A 26,325-nucleotide genomic window follows, 5' to 3' on the forward strand; every position below is an offset into this window, starting at 1 on the left:
GTATCTAAAGTAGTTATAAGTACTCATCAAGTGTCAAGTAGAAAGGTGGTTGCCAAGGTCTGAAAGGGAGGGAGAAGGAAGAATCAAGGTTTAATGGGCATAAAGTTTGAGAAAGGAAATGAAGAGGGACAATTTATGAGAAAGGAAACAAACACACTTAAATGTAGCTTCCACAGACTATAAAATGCATGAAGCAACAGTCAACATATTGCATACCCTATTCCCAATTCCATAAATACTCACAAAGAGAGACATCTAGGAAGAAGGCATTGACGCAAGTTGGATGTAAAATACTGTACATACATTAAAAGTAGCAGATGCAAAAAAAAAGAAAGAAAGTAACCAAAGAAGTAAGTGGGAAGGTGGGGAAACCATTTAAGCTCACAACAAACAGGTATAAACAAAGAGAGCTTCAGCTGGCCTCACAGTAGGTAAGTAGTTACAATCTTCTTTAATAAGATACCATAAATAATTCAAGTTGAATACAGTCATCCACCTTAACCAAACAGAACCACCCAGCTGTAGAGAACAGCTACTGACCAAGAGACTGAACCTCTTTAAAAATACAGTGAACCTGGAAGCAAGAACACTTCTAAACAGGATAGGAACTAGCAACCTAGGACACTTAATGTAATACAAAAATCAGACTTATTACATCTCTTTGATAATCAGATGTCTAATGTATGCACTCTAAATAGCTGATAGCAATCCAGGGTCTACATTATTCAGCATATGGAAACCTACCTGATGGTAGTGAGCAGAGGAATCTCAGAGGATATACAGCTGCTGTCAAAGATTCTGCAAAATAAAGATTAAGAATAAAGTAACACCCTTTTTACTGTTTCTTAAAAATTTTCTGAAACATCAGTGTATTTAACAAGCTTTTCATTGGTTCATGATATGAAATATGATTGCTATTTTAAAATATATAGGATCAGGCTTTAACAAAAATTACAAGAAATATTATAAAATTCAGTGCTTTATAGTTTAGTGTAGAAATAATTTATTTAAATGCTATTACCCCAAATGTAAAATGCACATTATAAAGTGATAATCTGGTGAAATCTATTAGAAATCACAATAGAGATCATATATAAAGGGATATGGTCTGAAAATGTACAAATAACCTAAAAGTGCATGCACATATCAAGAGCAATTCCCCCATGAGACTCATTAGTGAGGGACTAAACAATGTCATTTTCAGATGCTGGCAAGACTATGACTGACCAGCAACCAAGGGGAGAAGTTCTTGTGGGATAACTCAAAGAGTCCAGAAGCCTCTACCAGGTAGAGAAAGAAACTACCCACATCACACCACCTCCCCCTTCTTTATGCACCTAGCTATTCCAGTGCAGTTTCTTGGCACTAGAGCTTATTGCCTACTTAGATGACCAGAAAGGTGAATCATTAACAGCTAATGTAAACTCTACAGTGCAAATGAACAGAAATGGGAAAAATAGGTAGCTTCTGAGACAAAGAAAACTGTATGGGTGGAAAAGAGACAATGGGCTGCCACTGCCTGGTGACTAAATCTTTTAATGCACCCACCTGGGTAATGCTCACAGACTTTACTAGAAACTAACTGGGTATTTGTCACAAACCAAAAACCATGCTCTTCCTAATAGAAGAGTCTAACAGAAATTAGGTGCCTTTCTAGAGCTGAGCCCACAATATATATTCAACAGATACATTCAACAGATACTGTCTATCCACCAGTCATATATTTCCATTCAGTGTCCTACTATTCAACCAATGAATTCCAGAATCACTTAAGGTAAAAACTCTCATAAAATAATAAATGCTTACAATGCTAAGCAAAACCAGGAATTACAGAAGAGAACAAAATCATTTCCTTTGTGGTTGTATTAACATTCTTCACATCTTTTTTATTGGCACTGTATTTTCATTTTTGTTCAACTGGTTTACATTTCATTTTTAAAGCCATTTTAGGAAGTACCAAAAAGCTAAAACCATAAAACTGTAACCAGTAGTTTGTACAGAAGCCCAATTTTTGCTATCTTTTCTGCCTGCCTACAACTTCCACTCAGCATTTCACATGTAAGGCAGACCCCACTGTCCCCAACATAAGAGTTTGTCCCTATGCTAAAATTATCTTTCTTCCAACATATCACAGCCTGGTTTTATTGGGAATTCTGGGATTGCTCAGGGCTCAAAGGAAAGCCTGACATCTACTTCCTGAAGTAGCTATAGACCTTTCCTGCTGATCTCAAGGAAATTTCCAGACCCAAAAACTTGATGAAATGAAGCCATTAAATATAGGTTATTGATCTGGCTAGGAACAGAGAAATGGCTACAAAACAATAATACTAGCAATTTAATAGGGAGCAGTAGTAAAGCTACCTGTTTACTGACACAGTAGCTACAGACTCTTTAGATTCCTTAACAACACATTTCTATCTCCCCAATTTACCTCAGCTTACAATCAGCACATGTGGTCACTACTCTGTTACCAGTAAGAGGTGAAAAATATGCAGAAGCGACGCTCTTTGTGTGTTCAGTCAAAGAAATCAAAGGCTGGCTTCCCCTGGGATTCAGGTGCCTTGCATCATAAATATGAGTATCCCTGTAAGGGGAGAATAATTCTCAGTTTTAGTGAGCTCTCGAATAGTGCTGAGCATTAATTAGACACTCAAATACTCATTACACTGAAGAACAATTAAGACAGAATATTCTAATCTGTAATAATTTTACAAACATTGTGTAGACAAAAAATGAAATATTAGAAAAATTCCAAAACTGTAGCATATATATGAAACCAGTAGGTATAGAGAGACAAGATTCTACTTGGTTTTCCAATCTGAGAAAAAAAAAATGAACACAGACCAACAAGTTCTATGTCACATACAGGTTTTTTTTATAAGTTTTCTTCTCAAGAGACTAGAATTAAATGCATGTGATGCCACGGAAAACAAAAATGTGTTCTGGTTTAATATTTTCACTATTTATTAAATCCAAAAGAATCTCTCTTTTAAAAAAAATCACATTCAATAAAACCTCAATTGGTGTAGAAATCAAAATTATTTGACCATATGGGGTATCACAAAAGTTGGAGGTCTTTGACATCCAAACTAAAGCAATATTCCTAACTTTAAAAGGCCTGAATCACAAAACTTTATGAAGAACATACCTCAATCCTGCAGTGATAAAATACTGTCTATGCACTGGGTGGACATGAACAGTTCTTATTTTTCTCAGAGAAGAATTGATAAGCTTCTCATAAGAAGTTCCAGGTGTCCGTCTATCCACCAGCGATATATTTCCATTCCAGTGTCCTACTATTAAAGTGGAAGCATCTTCTCCCAAGAAGTCAAAGGAGGAAAAGCTACTTCTTTCATCTCTACATACCTAAGGATATAAGTAACAACTTATACAACACTCTCCTTTTTAAAGAAAACAGATGCATAAATTCTTTGGTAAAAATCTATGAAACACTTTACCTAATAATCTCATTTATTCTTCCATCATCCCACAGAAAGCACCAGGCAGAATGATCACCCCTTTTTACAGAGATGGAAACAAAGGCACTGATCAGCTGTGAGACTCCCCTACAATCAAATGGCCCATCTACCCATGTCAGGGTTACATGCCAAATCTCTCAAATCCAACAAACCTCAGTTGCAGATCTACCCTGTGACACTTACTAGGAAATGAACTAAATATGAATTCTACCCAATTCAAATACCTTAATATATCAAGGAATTTTGCCACCTAAGTCCAAAAAAATATAGCCAAATGTTCATCACCTACTCTTGGTAGAAGTGTAAATAAATACATAGCAAATTTCTGACAACCAATCAGAGTACACCTATCAAACTATTTAATGCTTGTACTCTCTGACCCAAAAATTTATCTAAGATATATATAAAGTTGCCTACTGCAAGACTGCCTCTAATAGCAATAAGAAGCAACCTAGGGGCGCCTGAGTGGCTCAGTCGGTTGAGTGTCTGACTTCAGCTCAGGTCATGATCTCACAGTTCATGGGTTTGAGCCCCACATTGGGCTCTGTGCTGGCAGCGCAGAGCCTGGAGCCTGCTATGTGTTCTGTGTCTCCCTCTCTCTCTCTGCCACTCATGCTGTCTCTCTCAAAAAAAAAATAAATATTTTTTTAATTAAAAAATAATTTGGGGGCGCCTGGGTGGCGCAGTCGGTTAAGCGTCCGACTTCAGCCAGGTCACGATCTCGCGGTCCATGAGTTCGAGCCCTGCGTCAGGCTCTGGGCTGATGGCTCAGAGCCTGGAGCCTGTTTCCGATTCTGTGTCTCCCTCTCTCTCTGCCCCTCCCCCGTTCATGCTCTGTCTCTCTCTGTCCCAAAAATAAAAATAAACGTTGAAAAAAAAAAAAAAATTTTTTTAAAAATAATTTGTTAAAGAAGCAACCTAAATGTCCACCAAAAGAGGCCTGGTTTAATAAATGATGGTACATCACTACTTTGAAATACCATGAAATGCTAAAGAGAATGAGGTAGATTTGTACTATAATCTCTCCATACTAGTAAGTGAAAAGAGCAAGTTGCAAAAAAAAGTATGTATACAGTACGACTCCATTAGTACAAAATTACATGGTTGTAAGTACATGTGTACTTTCTTGAAGCATACCCAAGAACTACAAGGCTTACTTCTGCAGAGTGGAAATGGGGAAAAAGCAGATTTCCTTTGCACACCCTATTTACTGTAAATATGTTATCATAAGCATATATTAATGTTATGATTTTTAATCACTTATAATCCACAGTACTATTACTTTAGGCTCAGGTCTCACACACATAAAAAATAAAAAATAACAGTTGTAGAATGTGTCAGACACAAGTAAGAGAATAACCACAATTTGCAACATTGAATCACTAATTGCTGGTATTTAGTTTTAACGTACTATTATAAACTGAGATTAACAAATTAATTAAATAAAATCATCATAACCCCCATACACCCAAAAAGCCCAATATACACAAATGAAACCTGAAGTATTCAGTCAGTATGTTAAAAATGGTTAAGTGCAGGGGCTTAAGTGCAGTGAAGTCAGACAGACCCAAGTGAAAACTCTAGCACTACCATTTATATTCCTGAGCAAGCTAATAAACCTCTTTACCTCAGTTTTCTCAACTGTTAAGTGAGGATAACATTATTTATTTCATAGAGTGTTATAAGGCTTAATAATATATATAAAGCACTCTCAGATAAATGTCTAACACAAGGTAACTGTTCAATCAGAAGTAACAGGAGCACATTACTTATGCATGCAACCTCATGGATGAATCTTCAAAGTATTATACTAGCTGAAAGAAGTCAGACATAAAAAGCTACATACCATATGATTCGATTCCATTTACTTGACATTCTGGAGCAAAGTTATAGGGACAGTAATCACATCAGTGGTTGTCAGGGGCTGTGGGAAGGGGGAGGAGACTGACTACAAAGGGTCATAAGGTAATTTTTTCAGGTGATGGAAATTTTCTCTATATTGATTTTGGTTGCATTACACGGGTGTACACAATTTGCCAAAGCTCGTAGAACCATACACTTAAAGGGATAAATTCTACATATAACTTATACCTCAATAAACCAGACTTAAAAAAAAAAAAATATATATATATATATATGGGAGGGCCTGGGTGGCTCAGTGGTTAAGAGTCCAACTCTTGATCTTGGCTCAGGTCATGTTCTCACAGTTGAGTTCAAGCCCCACATCGGGCTCTGTGCTGATAGTGTGGTGCCTGCTTGGGATTCTGTCTCTCCTCTCTACCCCTCACCTGCTTGTGTGTGCTCTGGCTCTCTCTGAGAATAAATAAACTTAAAAATATATATATACATATATAGGGGTACCTGGGTGGCTCAGTCAGTTAGGAGTCCAACTCTTGATTTCAGCTCAGGTCATGATCTCACGGTTTCATGGGTTCAAGCCCTACAAATACTGGGCTCTGACCATGCAGAGCCTGCTTGAGATTCTCTCTCTCTCTCTCTCTCTGTCCCTCCCCTGCTCATGCTCTGTCTCTCTCAAATAAATAAACTTTATATATATATATATATATATATATATATATATATATATATATATATACAAACATATATATAAATAACCTTATATAAAGAGAGAGATGGAGATATATATATATATGGAGAAATCACGTGTGTATTGTGTGTGTATAGATAGATAGATAGATAACCCAATTAAAAATTAGGCAAAGAATCCAATATTTAAAGAAATCAACATTTCTGTAAAGAACTACAAATGGACAATAAGCAGATGAAAAGACACTGAGTATCAATCATTAGGGAAATGAGGATCAAAACCATAATGACACAGGACTTCATACTCACTAGGATGGCTATAGTAACCAACAATAAGTGTTGGCAAAGATGTGGAAAAACTGAAACACTCATATATTGCTGATGAGTGTGTAAAATGGTAGAGCCAGTATGGAAAACAGTTTGATAGTTTCTCAAAATGTTAAACACAGAGTTACCATATGCCCCAGCAAGTCCACTCCTAGGTATATACTCAAGAGAAATGAAAGCTTATGTTCACACAAAAGCTGTACATGAATGTTCATAATAACATTATTTTCAATAGTAAAAAATGGAAACAACACAAATGATGAAAATGTGGTATATCCATACAGTGAAATATTATTCAGCCACAAAAAGGAATGAAGTAATGACATTCCACAACATGGATGAACCTTGAAAACATTGTTATATAAAAGAATAAAGTCACAAAAGACTACAAATTGTATGATTCCATTTATATGAAATATCTAGAATAGGCAAATCTAGAGAGATAGAAAGTAGATTGGTGGTTGTCTAGGGCTGGTGGGGGAGAGAAAATTGGGACTACCTGCTAATGGGCAAGGGGTTTCTTTCTGGGGTGATGAAATATTTTTAAATTAGACTCTGATAATGGTTTCACAACTCTGTAAATATACTAAAAACCATTGGATTTTAACTTTAAATGGGTGAATTGTATGATACGTAAATTATATGTCAGTAAAGCTGTTTAAAAAATTAAGTAGTTATTATTGACTGATATGATATACACATACCTTTAAATTTCAAATTCCAACTTTCTTATAAGAATAAAGACAAATAAAAAACAGAACATGACTTGCATAGATAACTACATGGTTGTACCTTAATAACCAAAGTGTTATCATTAAACAATTTAAAGAAGACTTTTGACAAAAATTATCTCTTATGTAAAAGATTAAGGCATAAAATTATACCATCAGTTAGTATTTACAAAGCAACTTCAGTGATGGCCTTGTTCTCTTCGTTGTCTATTACATATAAATTGCTCTTACACTGAGGCCTCCAGAAACTTAAAAAGTCACACTTAAGAAAGAATAAAATCCTACATCTAAATCATCCTAAGCTTCACAAAGATTAAAATCCATACTATTAAAAAAGTTTGATTTGTAAGAATTATTAAGGAAATTTGATATAGTTAAGCAAATTTGAAAGCTCACTTCAAATAGTATGATTATTGTAAGCATTAAGTAGTAGATATTTAAGTAGTAAACTAAAATGTAATCACTGGGATTACATTAACAGATTCCTCAGCCTTTGGAAGATTCTGGTGCATTGTGTCAGCAATCAAAATGATTACAAACCTCCAAGGTTTCTAGGTCATCTAGGTAGAGTGTCCCTGGGAGAATAGTGGTCCTGAGTATGAGCCCAAGATCTTCAAACTATTCTTTTTTGTTTTTTAATGTTTATTTATTTTCAAGAGAAAATAGAGAGAGTGTGAGCAGGGGAGGAGCAGAGAAAGACGGTGACAGAGGATCCAAAGCAGGCTCCATGCTGACAGCAGAGAGCCCAGTGTGGGGCTTGAGCTCACAAACCATGAGAACATGACTTGAGCTGAAGTTGGATCCTTAACCAACTGAGCCCCCAGAGGCCCCAATCTTTCAACTATTCTTAAATAGGCTTCAACTTAATTTGACCTTGCAGGTGTTAGACTGGCCCCCCTACAATAATTACTTTAAACGTAAATGGTCTAAATGCTCCAATCAAAAGACACAGGGTAACTGAATGGATTAAAAAAAAACAAAAAACAAAAAAAAACAAGACCCATCTATATGCTGCCTACAAGAGATTCATTTCAGACCTAAGGACACATACAGACTAAAAGTGAAGGGATGGCAAAAGACATTCCATGCAAATGGAAAAGAGGAAAAAGAACCAGTGCAGCAATACTTCCAGCAGACAAAATAGACTTTAAAACAAAGACTGTGGGGTGCCTGGGTGGCTCAGTCAGTTGAGCATACAACTCTAGATTTTGGCTCAGGTTGAGATCCACACTGAGTATGGAGTCTGCTTAGGATTCTCTCTTTCCCTCTCCTTCTGCCTCTCTCCCCCACTCACATGCTCTCTCTCAAAAACAAAAACAAAATATTGTTACAAGAGACAAAGAAGGGCATAATGACAAAGGGATCAATCCAACAAAAGAATGTAACAATCATAAATATCTATGTACCCAACACTGGAGCACCTAAACACATAAAGCAAATATCAACACACATAAAAGGAGAAATGCTCAGCAATATAGTAATAGTAGGAGACTTTTTAACACCCCCACTTTACACCAATGTATAAATCATCCAGGTAGAAAATCAATAAGGAAACTGTGTCTTGGAAATGTACAACAGACCAGACTGACTTAACAGATGTACACAAAACACTTTCTCTAAAACCAACAGAATACACATTTTTTTCAAGTACACATGCAATATTCTCCAGGATAAATCATGTTGAGACACAAGACTCAATAAATGTAAGAAAACTGAAATATCAAGCATTTTTTCTGACAGTATGAAACTATTAATTATCAGAAAAAAAACTAGAAAGAACACAAACACATAAAAGCTAAATAACATGCTACTAAGCAATCAATGGATCAATGAAGAAATCAAAGAGGAAGTAAAACACACATGGAAACAAATGAAAATGAAAAAACAATAATCCATTATCTCTGGGATACAGCAAAAGCTGTTCTAGGGTGGAAATTTATAGCACTACAGGCCTACCTTAAACAAGAAAAACCTTGAATAAACAATCTCACCTTATTCCTAAAGGAACTAGAAAAAGACGACACACAAAGCCAAAGCCTAAAGTTAGTAAAAGGAAGAAGATAAAAAAGACCAGAAGGGAAATAAATGAATACACGCTTAAAAAAAAACAAAAAAACAAAAAAACAATAACAGAAAAGATCAATAAAGCCAAGAGATGGTTCTTTGAAAAGATATATAAATCTGATAAACCTTTAGCCTGACTCATCAAGAGAAAAAGGGAGGACTCAAATAAATAAAACCAGAAATAAAAGTAACAACAGACACCACAGAAATACAAATAATTGTAAGAGACTACAAAAAATTATACGCCAAAATATCAGACGACTTAGAAGAACTGAATCAGGAAGAAACAGAAAATCTGAACAAACCAATTACTAGTAACAAAATTGAATTAGTAATCAAAAAACTCAACAAACAAAAGTTCAGGACTAGATGGATTTACAGATGAATTCTACCAAACATTTATTTTTGTTAATGTTTATTTATTTCTTTTGAGAGAGAGCATGCATGCACATGCACAAGTTGGGGAAGGGCAGAGAGAGAGAACCCCAAGCAGGCTATGTGCTATCAGTGCAAAGCCTGACTCAGGGCTCAATCTCACCAACCACGAGGTCATGACCTGAGCCAAAATCAAGAGACAGATATTTAACTGAATTCCACCAAACATTTAAAGAAAAGTTAATACCTAGTCTCCTCAAACTGTGCTAAAACAGAAGAGGAAGGAAATCTTCCAAATACATTCTACAAGGCCAGCAAAACCAAAGCACTACAGAAAGAAAACCGTAGGCCGATATTCCTGATGAACACAGATACAAAGAGCCCTCAACACAACAGTAGTATACCATATTAAACAGTACATTAAAAGGATTATTTACCACAATCAAATGGGATTTATTCTGGGGATGCAAGGATGGTTTACTGTCTGCAAACCAATCAACATGATACACATCAATAAAATAAAGGATAAAAAATCATATCATCTCAATAGATGCAGAAAAAGCATTTTATAAAATTCAACATCCATTCATGATAAAAATTCTCAACTAAATGGGTTTAGAGGGAACATACCTCACCACAATAAAGCCTATATATAGCAAACACACACCTAATATCACCCTCAATGGTGAAAAATTGAGTTTTTTCTCTAAGATTAGAAACAAGACAAAGATGTCCACTCTCATCAGTTTTATTCAACATAGTACTTGGAAGTCCTAGCCACAACAAGCAGACAAAAAAGAAATAAAAGGCATCCAAATTGGTAAGGAAACCATAAAACTGTCACTGTTTGCAGATGACATGATACTATACATAGAAAACCCTAAATACTCCACCAAAAACTACTAGAAGTACTAAATGAACTCAGGAAAGTTACAGGATGCAAAATTAATATACAGAAATCTGTTGCATTATATTACAACTAATAATAACAAAGTAGCAGAAGGAGAAATTAAGAAAATAATTCTATTTGATGCACCTGGGTGGCTTAGTCAGTTAAGTGTCCAACCCTTGATTTTGGCTCAAGGCATGATCTCACAGTTCATAAGTTCAAGCCCTGTGTCGGGCTCTGCACTGACAGTGTGGAGCCTGCATGGGATTCTCTCTCTCTCCTTGTCTCTCTGCCCCTCCCCCACCCCCAATGTCTGTCTCTATCTCTCTCTCTCTCTCTCTCTCTCTCTCTCTCTCTCAAATAAATAAAACTGAAAAAAAATGTTTAAAAAGAAAACAAATCCATTTATAGTTACACCAAAAAGAATACTTGGGAATAAATTTAAGCAAGGAGGTAAAAGACCTGTACTCTGAAAATTATAAAACAATGATCAAAGATATTGAAGATGACACAAACAAATGGAAAGATACACCATACTCACGGACTGAAAGAACCAATAGTGTTAAAATGTACGCACTAACCAAAGCAATTTACAGATTCAATGCAATCCCTATTAACATACCAACAGCATTTTTCACACAACTAGAACAAATAATCCTAAAATTTGTATGGAACCATAAAAGAACCTAAATAGGCAAAGCAATCTTGAGAAAGAACAGAGATGGGGGCATCACAATCCCAGATTTCAAAACATATTACAAAGCTATAATAATCAAAACAGTATGGGACTGAGACAAAAATAGATCCATGGAGCAGAATAGAGCCCAGAAACAAACCCATGCTTATATGGTCAATTAGTCTACTACAAAGGAGGCAAAAACACACAATGGGGGAAGACAGTCTCTTCAATAAATGGTGCTGGGAAAACTGGACAGCTACATGAAAAATAAGAAACTGGACCACTTTCTGACACAATACACAAAAATAAACCATAAGTGGGGTGCCTGGCTGGCTCAATTGGTAGAGCATACTATGCCTGATCTTGGGGTTATGAGTTCAAGCCCCATATTGGCTGTAGAGCTTACTTTAAAAATTAATTAATTAAAAAGTAATAAACTCAAAATGGATTAAAGACTTAAACGGGAAATCTGAAACCATACAACTAAAAGAAAACACAAGGAAGTAATCTCTTTGACATCAGACTCAGAAACATTTTTCTACATATGTCTCTTACAGTGAGGGAAACAAAATAAAAAATATTAGGACTACATCAAAATAAAAAGCTTTTGTACAGCAAAGGAAATCATCAAAAAAATGAAAAGGCAACCTAACGATTGGAAAAGATATTTGCAAACAGTATACCTGATAAAGTGTTAGTATCCAAATTATATAACAACCCCAAAACTTCCCCAAGTAATCCAATTAAAAATGGGCAGAGGACATGAACAGATAACTTTTCCAATGACATGGAGATAGCCAACAGACCCATGAAAAGATGCTCAACATCACTAATTATCGGGGAAATGCAAATCAAAACCACAATGAGATATCACCTTATACCTGTTAGAATGACTACTATCAAAAATACAAGCAATAACAAGTATTGGCAAGGATGTGGAGAAAAAGGAACCCTTGTGCACTGTTGGTCGGAATAAATTATACAGCCATTGTAGTAAACACTATGCAGTTTCCTCAAAAAACTAAAAATAGAAAAACCCTATGATCCAGTAATCCTACTAGTATTTACCCAAAGAAAATGAAAACACGAATTCAATGGGGTGCCTGAGTGGCTCAGCTGGTTAAGTCAGACTCTTGATTTCAGCTCAGGTCATGATCTTATGGTTCATGAAATCAAGCCCTGCAGCAGGCTCTGCGCTGCCAGCACAGAGCCTGCTTGGGATTCTCTCTCTCCTTCTCTCTCTGCCCTTCCCCAGCTCACACACAGGATGCTCTGTCTCTAAATAAATAAATAAACATTAAAAAAAATTACCACTAATTTGAAAAGATTTACATACCCTTATGTTCATTGCAACATTATTTATAAAAGTGAAGATATGTAAGCAACCTAAATGTCCATTGATAAATGAACAAAGATGTGGTGAGTGTGTGTATATCCATACACACACACACACACACACACACACACACACACACACACACACACAAATGGAATATTACTTAGCCATAAAAAAAGAATGAGATCTTGCCATTTGTGACAACATAGATGGACCTAGAGGATATTATGCTAAGTGAAATAAGTCAGACAAAGAAAGTGTATGATTTAAGTTATACAGCATCTAAAAAACAAATGAACAACAACAAAAAAAAAACCAGAAACAGACCCAGAGAACAAACGGGTGGTTGTCAGAGGGGTGGGGTGGGGATGAGAGAAAGGCAAAATAAATGAAGAGGAATGGCAGATACAGGCTTCTAGTAATGTAATGAATATGGGAATAAAAACGGATAAAATGTAAAGCACAGAGAATATAGTCAATGGTATTGTAATAGCTGTGCAGGCTGACAGATGATATCTATACTTGTGGTGAGCATAGCATAATGTATACAGTTGTTGAATCACTGTTATACACCTAAAACTAATGTAATATTGTGTGTCAACTATACTTTAATCAAAAAACAATAATACAAAATAAAATATTTTTGCAAAGATTAAAAAATAATTAAGAGCAAATACTTACGTGCCTGGCTGGATCATCTAACCACTTTATCTAAATTAAATCATTTAACCCTCATGACAACCCTATTAGGTAGGTACTATTACTATCCCATTTCACAACTAAGGAAATTGAGGCACAAAGAAGTTAAAAAAACTTCCAAGGTCATACAAGTAGTAACAGATGGTCTGGGATTCAAACTTAAGCAGTGCAGTTCTAAAATTCCTACTCTGTACCACTTCACCCATTCTGATTGGTAGAATAATCATTCATGTGTCATTTCATAAAGAATCCAGAATATTATCTCAAGCCAACATGTAAACACATTAACATTTACCTCTTCAAAAATAGCCCTTGAAAAATCCCCACAGCGTAATGTGCCATCATAGCTCAGTGAGAGTATGTGAGCCGGATTGGCAGGTGAGAAGTAAAGACAGCTAACTGGCTGACTGTGGGGTTGAAAAACATAAATTCCATCTTCTTCAGATTGGTGAGTCTGGAAGAGAGTTGAGGGCAGGGAGATAGACAAAAACTAGTGAAAAGTAGCAACACTTTCTGTCATTAAACTATTTATGTTTGTATTACATTCAGTCTTTTCTTCGTCTATAATTATACCCACCCTCCCATTCAGGAAGTCAGAACTAACAATGTCATACTATCACTAAATTACTTTTTTCTAACTTTTAATCCAACGATACCATCACATTTATTTTAACCGCTTCCAGCTTTTGCAAACTACTTTTTCATAATGCAGAAGGGAAAAGAATTATAGTTTATTATGACTTTAGTTCATCAAATCTCAAGAAATGAGAAATCTACTCTTTATTTCACATTCAGCATAATTCCCTTCTACTAAAAACAATATAACTACCATTACTACTTTGTCTCCTCAGTATGCTTCTATATATCATTCTCAGCACAATTTTCATAAGGTTATTTGGTCCTGGCACAAAGTGATAATTTTAAAAATACGTTATCCCCTAAATACACCATGAAAATGCATGTATTTCAATTCCACATTAATATTATTACTACTGGGGCTCCTGGGTAGCTCCATCAGTTGAACATCTGACTCTTGATTTCGGCTCAGGTCATGATCCCAGGGTCATGGGATCGAGCGCCACGTGGAACCCTGTGCTAAGTGTGGAGCCTGCTTAAGATTCTCTCTGTCTCTCTGTCTCTCTCTCCCTCTGCCCCTCTCCCTGCTTGCACACTCTCTCTCTCTCTAAAAAAAAAAAAAAAAAAAAAAAGTAATATTATTACTACTTCTAGGGATTATCCTTTTCACAGGTGGATTACCAACTACTAAATCATCACTTCTCAGATCTGGATAAATTATGTTACTATGCCATATGTCATAGTACGAACCAGAGCAACTATCCTCTCCAAATTTGGCTTAATCTGCTCTGAAATATTCAGGCATTTTTGTTTTCTTCTTTTTTTTTATTTTAAACTTAAACAAAGAATTTTTTAAAAGGAAAGGGAGGGAAAAAAAATTATAATCACATACACTCCTCCTCCTATCTAGAGTTAACCACTGTTAATATCCTCACATATTTGTTTATAGTGTTTATTTTTAGAACAAAACTCTCCATTGTTATAAATAACAACACAGAAATGTAGAAAGACAATAACTATTAAAAATTACTGCAGGGGCGCCTGGGTGGCGCAGTTGGTTAAGCGTCCAAATTCAGCCAGGTCACGATCTCGCGGTCCGTGAGTTCGAGCCCCGCGTCGGGCTCTGGGCTGATGGCTCAGAGCCTGGAGCCTGTTTCCGATTCTGTGTCTCCCTCTCTCTCTGCCCCTCCCCCGTTCATGCTCTGTCTCTCTCTGTCCCAAAAATAAATAAACGTTGAAAAAAAAATTAAAAAAAAAAAATTACTGCAAATCCAGGGCACCTGGGTGGCTCAGTAGGTTAAGCGTCCGACTTTGGCTCAGGTCACGATCTCACGGTTCGTGAGTTCGAGCCCCGCATTGAGCTCTGTGCTGACAGCTCAGAGCCTGGAGCCTGCTTCGGATTCTGCGTCTCCCTCTCTCTCTGCCCCTCCCCTGTTCATGCTCTGTCTCTCTCTGTCTCAAAAATAAATAAAAAACATTAAAAAAAATTTTATTTTTTTTTTTTAATTTTTTTTTTCAACGTTTATTTATTTTGGGGACAGAGAGAGACAGAGCATGAATGGGGGAGGGGCAGAGAGAGAGGGAGACACAGAATCGGAAACAGGCTCCAGGCTCTGAGCCATCAGCCCAGAGCCTGACGCGGGGCTCGAACTCACGGACCGCGAGATCGTGACCTGGCTGAAGTCGGACGCTTAACCGACTGCGCCACCCAGGCGCCCTAAAAAAAAAATTTAAATAAAATTACTGCAAATCCAAAATTAACTAAAATGATCATTAAAATATTAAGCTATCATTACAGATATCTCTGTATGTACTTAGACAAATAGAATGACAGAGAAGAAATTTAGAAAAAAATAAGACCATGCTATATATGCCATTTTTCATAGTATTAAATTAAACTATACTTCAAAGTAATAAAAGAAAATCAGGCTGAAGTAGTTTTTGAACTTCAAGCACAGCTGATACTTGAACAAGGGGTTAAGAGCACCAACCCACCATGCAGTTGAAAATCCCATGTATAACATGTGACTACCCAAAAACTTAACTACTAATAGCCTACTGTTGACCAAGATCCTCAATAATAACACAGTGAACTAACATATTTTATAGGTTATGCATATTATATGCTGTACTTTTACAATACAGTAAGCTAGAGAAAAGAAATGTTAATAAAATCATAAGGAAAAGAAAATACATTCATAGTACTACACTTTTTTCAATCCCACAAGTTTATGTCATCTGTTTATAAAATAAATCATCTGTCAGTACCTGTCAATATTATCTTATATGATACAAAACACTATAGATATTATATACATATTACTAACATGACACAAAAATAAAAACATAATATGAAAGTGAAATTCATATTTACGTACAGGTACAATTCATGCATTGATAATGAAGTGGCAATATGGTTGCTTTATGGTAGCCTAAGTGTAATCAATACAGTTGCTTCACAGTAGCCTAGCCTATACACTAATGGATTAATCCCTATAAAATTTTTATGAGATCCAGTATTACAGTTATATTCACAATGCAATATTGGAAATAGTTAAATTTTTTAAAAAATATCACTTACCTGTTTTAATAAGCTGATATGCAGTTGCTCCAATTATAAGAGAAAAAGGTATACTGTGTGGTAATGTAACTCTTTGAAAGCAAAATTATAAAGAAGCTAACAAATTATTAATTTTATATTAAATAGTACTCACCTTATGCCTATGTAAGGATAGGCTATCAACTTCCATACAAGTCTTGCACATGATGTTCTACACAATGACTACTTAGGCAATGATGATGATAATGACACAAAAATGCTCATATATTTCTTGCTGTACAGTTCAAAGATTTTCACACAAAGAGACATGTATGTATACAACAGATAAGTTTATTAATTGTACAGTAGGATAATTATTTACTAAGTGGAAGTGGACCATCATAAAGGTCTTCATCTCATCATCTTCACGTTAAATACGCTAAGGAGGAAGAGGAGGGGCTCAGGGGTGATAGCAACAGAAGAGGTGGACGAGGTAGTAGAGGTAGAAGGGGAGGCAGGAGAGGCAACACACTGAGTGTAACTTTATGGAATATATCATAACTTCCGTCTGGCTTGTTTTTTCATTTCTCTAAAAAGGTTTCTATATTGTACCAATATTTCTTCCAACATTTGCTTTAGTTACAGAGCCCGTACCATAGAAGGGTCCACATCATAAAAGAAGTCAAAAGCAGTCTTGAACAATTAGAATGCTTCTGCCAGATTGTCTAATGTCGATTTATTTTCTAGCACTGCTTCAATCATCTGGCACTGGTTCAGAAGCATTCCTCTCCATCAAGCACTCTTCTATTAATTCCTCTCATGGGGCATCTATTAGCTGTTGAATTCCTCCAAGATCCACATCCTGAAACCTTTCACACTAACCATTTTTGCCATAACCACAATCTCTGTCATCATTTCCTTGACTGTCTCTGTCATAAATCCTGTGAAGTCATGTACAACATCTGGACACAGTTTTCTCCAGCAGAAATTTATTCTTTCAAGCTTGACTGTTTTCATGGCTTTTTCTGTCACAATAGTGGCATCTTCAATGGTGTTATCATTCTTGATTTTCAGATGTTTTTTCTGCTGGGGTTCTCTTGGTGGTGTGGACAATCTTTTCTATAGAGTACCATGTGTAATTAGCCTTCAAAGTCCTTAATGACCCCCTGATCTAGAGGCTGAATTAGAGACAGTGTTTGGGGGCAACATTTTGATGCCTTGGGTTCTGGGTAGCCAGGGACATTGCCCAACATCCAAAGAACTTTAAAAGGCAGTACCTTACTGGCAAGGTACTTCCTGACCTCAGGGACAAAGCATCGGTGATCCAGAAATGGGCTCTTGTTTCCAGGACCTCCTGTTGTACAGCCAAAAAACTGGCTGCTGGTATTTATCTTTTCCCCTTGAGGGTGGGGATTAGCAGCTTTATAGAGAACAGCAGTCCTGATCACAATGTATTTGCACAGTAGAGTTAGCCTATTCCTTTGTGCCTTAAATCTGGTGCTCATTTCTCTTTCTTACTAATAAATGTCCTTTGTGGCTTTTTTTTTCCAGAATGCACTTTCCTCTGCATTAGAAACCAGTTCAGGCAGATATTCTTTCTCAGTATTTTTCTTAATAGTGTCTGGGAACTTGTCTTCAGTCTTGGATCAGCGGAAGCTACTTCTCCTGTTATTCTAACATTTTTAAAGCCAAACTTCTTTCTAAAATTATCAAACCATCCTTTGCTGGCATTAAATTCTCCAGCTTTCTATCTTTCACCTTCCATTTACTTTGCCATATGATGACTTCAATTTTCCTCGAGTCATATCAGTCTACAGGTATGCATTTCTTAGAGCAATCCTACACCCACATAAAAGCTGCATCTGCAGATAAAAAGGTATTTTGCAAAAAGTACAAGGTTTTCACACTTGCTGGAATAGCTGCAGTAACAGCTTTACAATTTTTTTCTTTTTCTTTTTCTTTTTTTTTTTTTTTTTTTTTTTTTTTTTACAACAGTCCTTATGCTAGATTCATTTATGTTGAAATGCTGGGCAACTGCAGCTGCAGACCTCAATCTATAGTATTTATCAAGCAATTCAACTTTTTCCTGTGCACTCCTGAATATTCCCCGCTTCTTGGGAGCACTTTCCAGAATTACTAGTGGTGCTCTGTAGGAGTCCTATGATGTTTTTCAAGGTGTACAGTATTGCACTAAACACAGTGAAAAATATGCAAGAACCCCAAGAGATCACTTTTTACTATGATACACAATTTACTAGAAAGATAAAATGTTCACATGGAGATGATTAGCATTTTAACTAGATACTTGCTATAATTAAACTCACAATAGCAATAGGATAGCTAGGAAATCATTATTAGAGTAGTACAGTAGTACAGCAGTTAATTTTCCGCAGTTACTATTTAATACCACATCTTTATGTTTGTTTACACTTCTCTCGACTGTGAATGGCACCACATATGGTCTGTAAGTGTTGAAGTTTTAATAAATTTTAACTTCTTATGATAGATTTGTGTATATTTTATAGTAAGTGATAAAATAGACTAGTATCTACATATATGTTATACATTCATGACATACCTTTTTCTTTATCTTTTCAATATTTCTAAGCTATGTGGTTCATCTGAAAGTTTTTTCAAGTTATCGAAAATCTCCAAAAAAAATTTCAATATATTTGCTGAAAAAAAATCCATGTATAAGTGGACCCACACAGTTGAAATTGTGTTAAGGGTCAAATGTATTTCTTTACAGGTGCTATTTCCTAAAAAGGACAAAGTAGAGGCGTTTGGGTGGCTCAGTCAGTTAAGTGTCTTTTTTAATTTTTTAAATATTTATTTAGAGAGATCATAAGTGAGGGAGGGGCAGAGAGAAGGAGAGACAGAATCCCAAGCAGCCTCCACAGCATCAGCGCAGAGCCCAATGCAGGGCTTGAACTCACCAACAGTGAGATCATGACCTGGGCTGAGATCAAGAGTCAGACATTTAACCAACTGTGCCACCCAGGCACCCCAGGCATCCAGCTCTTTGATTTTGACTCAAGTCATGAGATTAAGCCCCATGTGGGTCTCCATGCTTGGTGTGGAGCCCACTTGAGATTCTCTCTTTCCCACTCTCTAGCCCTCACTTTCTTTCTTTTTTTTTTTTTTTTTTTTTTTTTTTTTTAAAGAGGTGGGGGAGTATAAAACATGAAGCAGGAGTAGTCATTATGCTTTCTTATTTTTTCAACTATGTCTCAATTTTAGATATTTTCTATTGATTGAGAGCATTATTTTCATCCCTTCTCCAATATCCCCTGTCTCCATGTCTATATTATATACTATTATTTTTATTTTGTCCAGGTTGATAACATTTATATCCAGTTCTATAAACATAATTTGTATAGCTGTTTAAGATTAGTTCTGCATTTAAATGGATTCAATGCTCATCACCAATTCTTTTGTGAAACTTCTCTGCTCCTGAATTTTTAATCCTGATTTACTCTTAACTGGCTAAGACTTATTGTGAAGTGGTTTTTTTTCCAGATGAACTCCCAGGTCTTGAATTTCTTGAGTTTTTTCACATGTGAGAATACCTACCAGCTGCCTTTAATTAGAACAATTATCTTGGGCTGCTAAGTATTCCAGGCCACACTTCCTTCCCTCAGAACCTTGTAGACATTACATGAAATGTTGCTGTAGAAAACAGAAAAGCTAGACTTCTCCCCTTGAATATAATTTTTCTGCCTAAAGAATTCTTTACCCTCTATGTTCCAAGTTTTCCTAAAACATGGTATAACATTCAATCTGCCAACTCAATTCTCTTTTCAGAAGAATTCTCTTTGGGGGCGCCTGGGTGGCTCAGTCGGTTCAGCATCCGACTTCCGCTCGGGTCACGATCTCACAGCTTGTGAGTTCGAGCCCTGCATGGGGCTCTGTGGTGACAGCTCAGAGCCTGGAGCCTGCTTCAGATTCTGTGCCTCCCTCTCTCTCTGCCCCAACCCACTCACTTTCTATCTCTGTCTCTCTCAAAAATAATAAACATTTAAAAAAATTTAAAAAAGAAGAATTCTCTTTGAATGTATTTGCTGTTTCACTGTTGGGTCATCTTTGACGGTCTTCCCTTACCACTGGCTTGTCTGTGTTTATGATTACCTCAAGTCTTTAATGTCTACAATTTTCAATGATGTCTATTCTGTTCCTTGCTTTTGTCTAATTTATTAGTTTCACTGATCTTCAGTTTGTTTCCTTAGTTCTGCAATATCCTTTTCCATCTCATTCTGCTGTTTTATCATCTTATCTTTAAGTATTATTTTACCAAATAATATTGTTACTAACTTGCTCCATAGCAGCACTGTCCAAAAAGAGCTTTCTAAGATAACAAAAATGTTATATGTATGCACTATCAACATAGTATCCACTAGCCATGTATGGCTATTAGGCACTTGAAACAAGCCTAGAGTAACTGAAGAAATGAATTTTCTATTTTAATTGATTTAAATGTAACTAGTCTCTTAGGACCTGTAGCTACTATACGAAACAGTACAGTTCCACAATTTAGAGAAACTGAAGAGAATTTTCTTTCTTGCATTGAGTTATGTTTTTCTTCTAGACCTGTCTTTGCATGCTAGGTTCTTTTTGTTGTTTTTGCAGTAGTGTTTGTCTAGCTGTCATATCATTTCTTTTCATTTTCATCATGCCTGAATTGCTCTGTCCATGTTAGATGCTCTGATATAACATATTGACTCTTTCTCCCAGTATCTGATCAGTTCATTTTTTCCTCAGAAAAAGACAGGCTTTTCTGTAGCCAAGAGGAAGACAGAGGTGGATAGTTGGTTTCAGCTAAAGAATATGCAATATTTGTTGGACTTCCTAGACTGTAATAGACTTTTGTCCATTATTCTATATATGATTTAGGGGCTCCTGGGTGGCTCAGTCAGTTAAGCATCCAACTCTTGGTTTCAGCTCAGGTCATCATCTCCCAGTTCATGGGTTTGAAGCCCCATGTCAGGCTCTGCGTGGACAGCTGCAGAGCCTGCTTGGGATTCTCTGCCTCCTTCTCTCTGCCCCTCCCCTACTGTCTATCTCTCCCTCTAAAAAATAAATAAATAAGTATTAATAAGGGGGTGCCTGGGTGGCTCAGTCGGTTAAGCATCTGACTGTTAGTTTTAGCTCAGGTCATGATCTCATGGTTCATGAGTTTGAGCCCTGCATCAGGCTCTATGCCAGCAGTGCAGAGCCTGCTTTGGATTCTTTCTCTCTCCCTCTCTGTCTGCCCCTCTCTCTCTCTCCCTCTCCCTCTCTCAAATAAATACTTAAAAACAATTTTTTTTAACATTTATAAGGATTTATACCACCTACCTGGCAGATTTAGTAGTACCTTATACTACTCCCACAGACCAAGAAAATTTCCTTCATAGAGAATTAGTCCTACTATTAACAAACTTCCCCTGTTTTCTCCCCTTTCCCCTCAGCAGCCATGTCCCTATTTCTCACTCAAAGGAGGAAAACTCTAAATACCCACTCAATGTGTTCTCTCTAGTTTTGACAACATAGGTGAAAATCATTAGGGTTTGGTCAGTTACCAATATGGATTCTGGCTGTTAAGGCAAGGTAGAAGCTAAATCATGCTGTGCCCCACCCCTAGCTGAGCTACAGAATTTCTGTCCTTGGTGGCTAGTTTTTGAAGTGCACAGCATAAGTTATACTTCTTCCTTATTGCTGTAAGATTTTTTTAAAACTGATTTGACTGCTTTTTGCTCATTCTTTGGGAAATTCCAATTGCCCATTTTAATCTGAATATACCAGGTTAACAGTGCTTTTAGGGGTGCCTGACTGGATCAGTCAATGGAGCACACAATTCTTAGTCTCAGGGTTGTGACTTCGAGCCCCATGCTGAGTATGGAGATTACTTAAAAATAAAATATTAAAAAAAAAGAGTGCTTCGGGGCGCCTGGGTGGCTCAGTCGGTTAAGCGTCCGACTTCGGCTCAGGTCACAATCTCGCGGTCCGTGAGTTCGAGCCCCGCGTCAGGCTCTGGGCTGATGGCTCAGAGCCTGGAGCCTGCTTCCGATTCTGTGTCTTCCTCTCTCTCTGCCCCTCCCCCGTTCATGCTCTGTCTCTCTCTGTCCCAAAAATAAATAAACGTTAAAAAAAAAAATTAAAAAAAAAAAAAAAAAAGAGTGCTTCTAACTACTTTAAACCTAATTGAATACAGGACCAGTTTGTTTTGAGCCTAGAAATGACTATCTGTGTACACTGAATTGGAATAGGAAAATTGGAAGTACAAATACCAATTCAGACCAGTATGGTAATTCTAAAACGGGACATGGGGCCCTGGCCCAACATAATGGCAGTAAGGATGGAAAGGGGCAAAAGCATTAAAGGACTTTATTAGACACAAGGAATGAGTGAGGACCCAGCTTAAAACTCTTCAATGGCTTCCTATTGCTTTTAGGATAAAAACCAAAATTCTTGGGGTGCCTGGGTGGATCAGTCAGTTAAGCATCCGGCTCTTAAATTTGGCTCAGGTCATGATCTCATGGTTCATGAGTTCATAGGATCAAGCCCTGTCTGAGGCTCTGTGCTGACAGTGTAGAGCCTGACTGGGATTCTCTCTCTCTCAAAACAAGTAAATAAACTTAAAAAAAATCTTATTCAAAGAGAGAGATAGAGATAGAGATAGAGATAGAGATAGAGATATAATAGATCTGGTCTCGACCCACCTCCACAGCTTCATCCTATTCCACTCATCCCTTGTGTCTATTCCTTTGCTGTCTATGCTCCAGCTACACAAGCAATTTTTCAGGTCTTTAAAAGTATCAGATAGGCCTCCTCCTGCTGCAGGTCCTTGACATGCTGGTCTCTTGTCTGAAATATTCTTTCCCTTTTCTTTACTTAGTCTATTGCTACTTAGCTTTCAAATCTCATCTCAATTCTCAGTTCCTCAGGGAAGGTTTCTTTCCCTGATCCTCCAAATTAGGCCAGCCCCCTGTCATTAACACTACTTTCCTTCAGTCCATTAAACACACTATATAATTCATTCCACTTATCAAATATGTAATTACATATTTGGCCATTATTTCATTAATGCTGCATTTGCCACTAAATTCTAAACTGTAAGAGGGCAGAGACAATTTTTGCTCACAAATATCTAATATCTGGGGAATCATTAGAATATTACTCAGCACAAAATAATAAATGTGGAAACAATGAATAAATGGGTGAATGGGTAACTGAATAAACGGTAACAACTTTTGATTCTAGATGCAACTAGGAATCTGAAAGAAAGTTAGGAGGAAAAACAGGGGGTGTCAAGGCAATTCAATGGGGAAAGGATAGTCTTTTCAATAAATGACAACTGGATATTCATATACAAAAAAGTAAACTTGGGCCCTTACCTCACACCATATATAAAAAATAACTCAAATACCATCTCACGCCAGTCAGAGTGGCTAAAATGAGCAAATCAGGAGACTAGAGATGCTAGAGAGAATGTGGAGAAACGGGAACCCTTTTGCACTGTTGGGAATGCAAACTGGTGCAACCACTCTAGAACACAGTGTGGAGGTTCCTCAAAAAATTAAAAATAGATCTACCCTATGACCCAGCAATAGCACTGCTAGGAATTTACCCAAGGGATATAGGAGTGCTGATGCACAGGGCACTTGTACCCCAATGTTTACAGCAGCACTTTCAACAATAGCCAAATTACAGAAAGAGCCTAAATGTTCATCAACTGATGAATGGATAAAGAAGTTGTGGTTTATATATACAATGGAATACTACTTGGCAATGAGAAAGAATGAAATATGGCCTTTTGTAGCAACGTGGATGGAACTGGAGAGTGTTATGCTAAGTGAAATAAGTCATACAGACAAAGACAGATACCATATGTTTTCACTCTTATGTGGATCCTGAGAAACTTAACAGAAGACCATGGGGGAGGGGAAGAGGAAAAAAAGAGTTACAGAGAGGGAAGGAGGAAAACCATGAGAGACTCTTAAAAAGTGAGAATAAACTGAGGGTTGAAGGGGGGTGGGAGGGAGGGGACAGTGGGTGATGGGCATTGAGGAGGGCACCTGTTGGGATGAGCACTGGGTGTTGTATGGAAACCAATTTGACAATAAATTTCATATTAAAAAAAAAAGAACTCAAGATGAATCACCAAACTAAATGTGAAAGTACATACTATAAAATTTTTAGAAAAAAACAGGAAAAACTCTTTAAGGCCTGAAGCTAGAGAAAGATTTCTTAAATATGACACCAAAAGCACAATCCATTTAAAATTTTTCGTAAACTGGATATCATCTTTTGCACTTCAAAAGACAGCATAAAGGAAATGAAGAAAAGCCAAAAACTACCAGAAATATTTGCAAAACACATCTGATAAATAATTTGTATCTAGAATTTATAAACTTATAATTTAATAAGACAAACAACCTAATAAAACATTAATAAAAGGGACACCTGGGTGGCTCAGCCGGTTAAGTGTCCGACTTCAGCTCAGGTCATGATCTCATGGTTCGTGGATTCAAGCCCCAAGTCAGGCTTTGTGCTGACAGCTGAGAGCCTGGAGCTCGCTTTGGATTCTCTCTCTCTCTCTCTCTCTCTCTCTCTCTGCGCCTCTCCCCCGCTCACACTCTGTCTCTCTCTCAAAAATAAACATTAAAAAAATTTTTTTTAATTGATAAAAGATTTGAATACCCATTTTATCAAAGATATCCAAACGGCATGAAAAGAGGCTCAACATTAGTCATTAGTCATATGCATCAAAACCACAATGAGATACCACTTCACACCCACCAGAAAGGCTATAATCAAAATGACATAAAATAATAAACATTGCTGAGCATGGGGGGAAATTGGAACCCTCATATTGCTGGTGGGAATATAAAATGATACAATCAGGGGCGCCTGGGTGGCGCAGTCGGTTAAGCGTCCGACTTCAGCCAGGTCACGATCTCGCGGTCCGTGAGTTCGAGCCCCGCGTCGGGCTCTGGGCTGATGGCTCAGAGCCTGGAGCCTGTTTCCGATTCTGTGTCTCCCTCTCTCTCTGCCCCTCCCCCGTTCATGCTCTGTCTCTCTCTGTCCCAAAAATAAATAAACGTTGAAAAAAAATTTAGAAAAAAAAAAAAAAAATGATACAATCATTTGGAAAGAAGTTTGGTAGTTCCTCAAAATGTTAACTAGTTGCCATATGACCCAGAACTCTGTCCCTGGATATCTACCCAAGAGAAATTAAAACACATTTCCAAACAAAAATGTGTACACAAATGTTTATACTAGCATTATTCAGAATAGCCAAAAAGTGGAAACAACCCAAATGTATATTCTATTTACATGATATGTCCAAAAAGGTCAAATTTAAGAAGATGTCCCTGGGTATAAGGGTAATTAACCGGGGGATTAAATGTAATTAGCCAATAGGAATCTTCTAGGAATGACAAAAATGTTTTAAGGCTGGAGGGTGAAGTTACACAACTCACTAAACCTATTAAAAATCACTGGGTTAGGGGCACCTGGGTGGCTCCATTGGTTAAGCATGACTTCGGCTCTGGTCATGATCTCACAGTTCGTGGGTTCAAACCCTACAGCAGGCTCTGTGCTGACAGCTCAGAGCCTGGAGCCTGCTTCGGATTCTGTATCTCCCTCTCTCTCTCTGCTCTTCCCCTGCTTGTGCCCTGTCTCCCACTCTCTAAAAAATATCTATTAAAACAATTTTTTTTAAATCATTAAGTTGTACTTTGAAATATGTGAATTTTGTAATATCTAAATTATACTTTGATAAAGTTAATATTTTTTAAAAATTAGAGAGTTGGGGCATGAGCACAGGGCAGCAAAAGTACTAGGTTTTAGACTTGCTCAAGCTGTTAATGTGACACAGCCAAAGATGTGGGAAATTTAGAAAGTTGTTAAGGATACCAGACTATACGGGGCACCTGTGTGGCTCAGTCGGTTAAGTGTCTGACTTCAGCTCAGGTCATGATCTCACGGCTTGTAGGTTCAAGCCCTGTGATGGGCTCTGTGCTGATAGACCAGAGCCTGGAGCCTGTTTCAGATTCTGTGTCTCCCTCTCTCTCTGCCCCTCCCTCGCTCTCTCTCTCTCTCA

At 37.0% G+C, this 26,325-nt stretch overlaps 1 protein-coding gene across 11 annotated transcripts in view; it reads right to left on the minus strand.

The window, feature by feature from the left end:
- WDR76 (WD repeat domain 76) overlaps window positions 1-26,325 on the minus strand; it is a 64,420-nt gene that overhangs the window by 7,263 nt on the left and 30,832 nt on the right. For 6 of the 11 annotated variants that reach the window (XM_045449906.1, XM_045449907.1, XM_045449909.1 and 3 more), the window contains 5 exons: window positions 16,284-16,310; window positions 13,422-13,580; window positions 3,149-3,366; window positions 2,432-2,584; window positions 745-798 (listed from right to left, as the gene is read on the minus strand). In XM_045449906.1, the coding sequence (XP_045305862.1) occupies window positions 745-798; window positions 2,432-2,584; window positions 3,149-3,366; window positions 13,422-13,580; window positions 16,284-16,310 (611 nt within the window). The remainder of the gene's footprint in view (window positions 1-744; window positions 799-2,431; window positions 2,585-3,148; window positions 3,367-13,421; window positions 13,581-16,283; window positions 16,311-26,325) is intronic. The other 5 variants (XM_045449908.1, XM_045449905.1, XM_045449910.1 and 2 more) reach the window with 1 other exon arrangement.

The sequence above is a fragment of the Leopardus geoffroyi genome, chromosome B3 (assembly GCF_018350155.1).
Source record: "Leopardus geoffroyi isolate Oge1 chromosome B3, O.geoffroyi_Oge1_pat1.0, whole genome shotgun sequence".
NCBI classification, from domain to species: Eukaryota; Metazoa; Chordata; class Mammalia; order Carnivora; family Felidae; genus Leopardus; species Leopardus geoffroyi.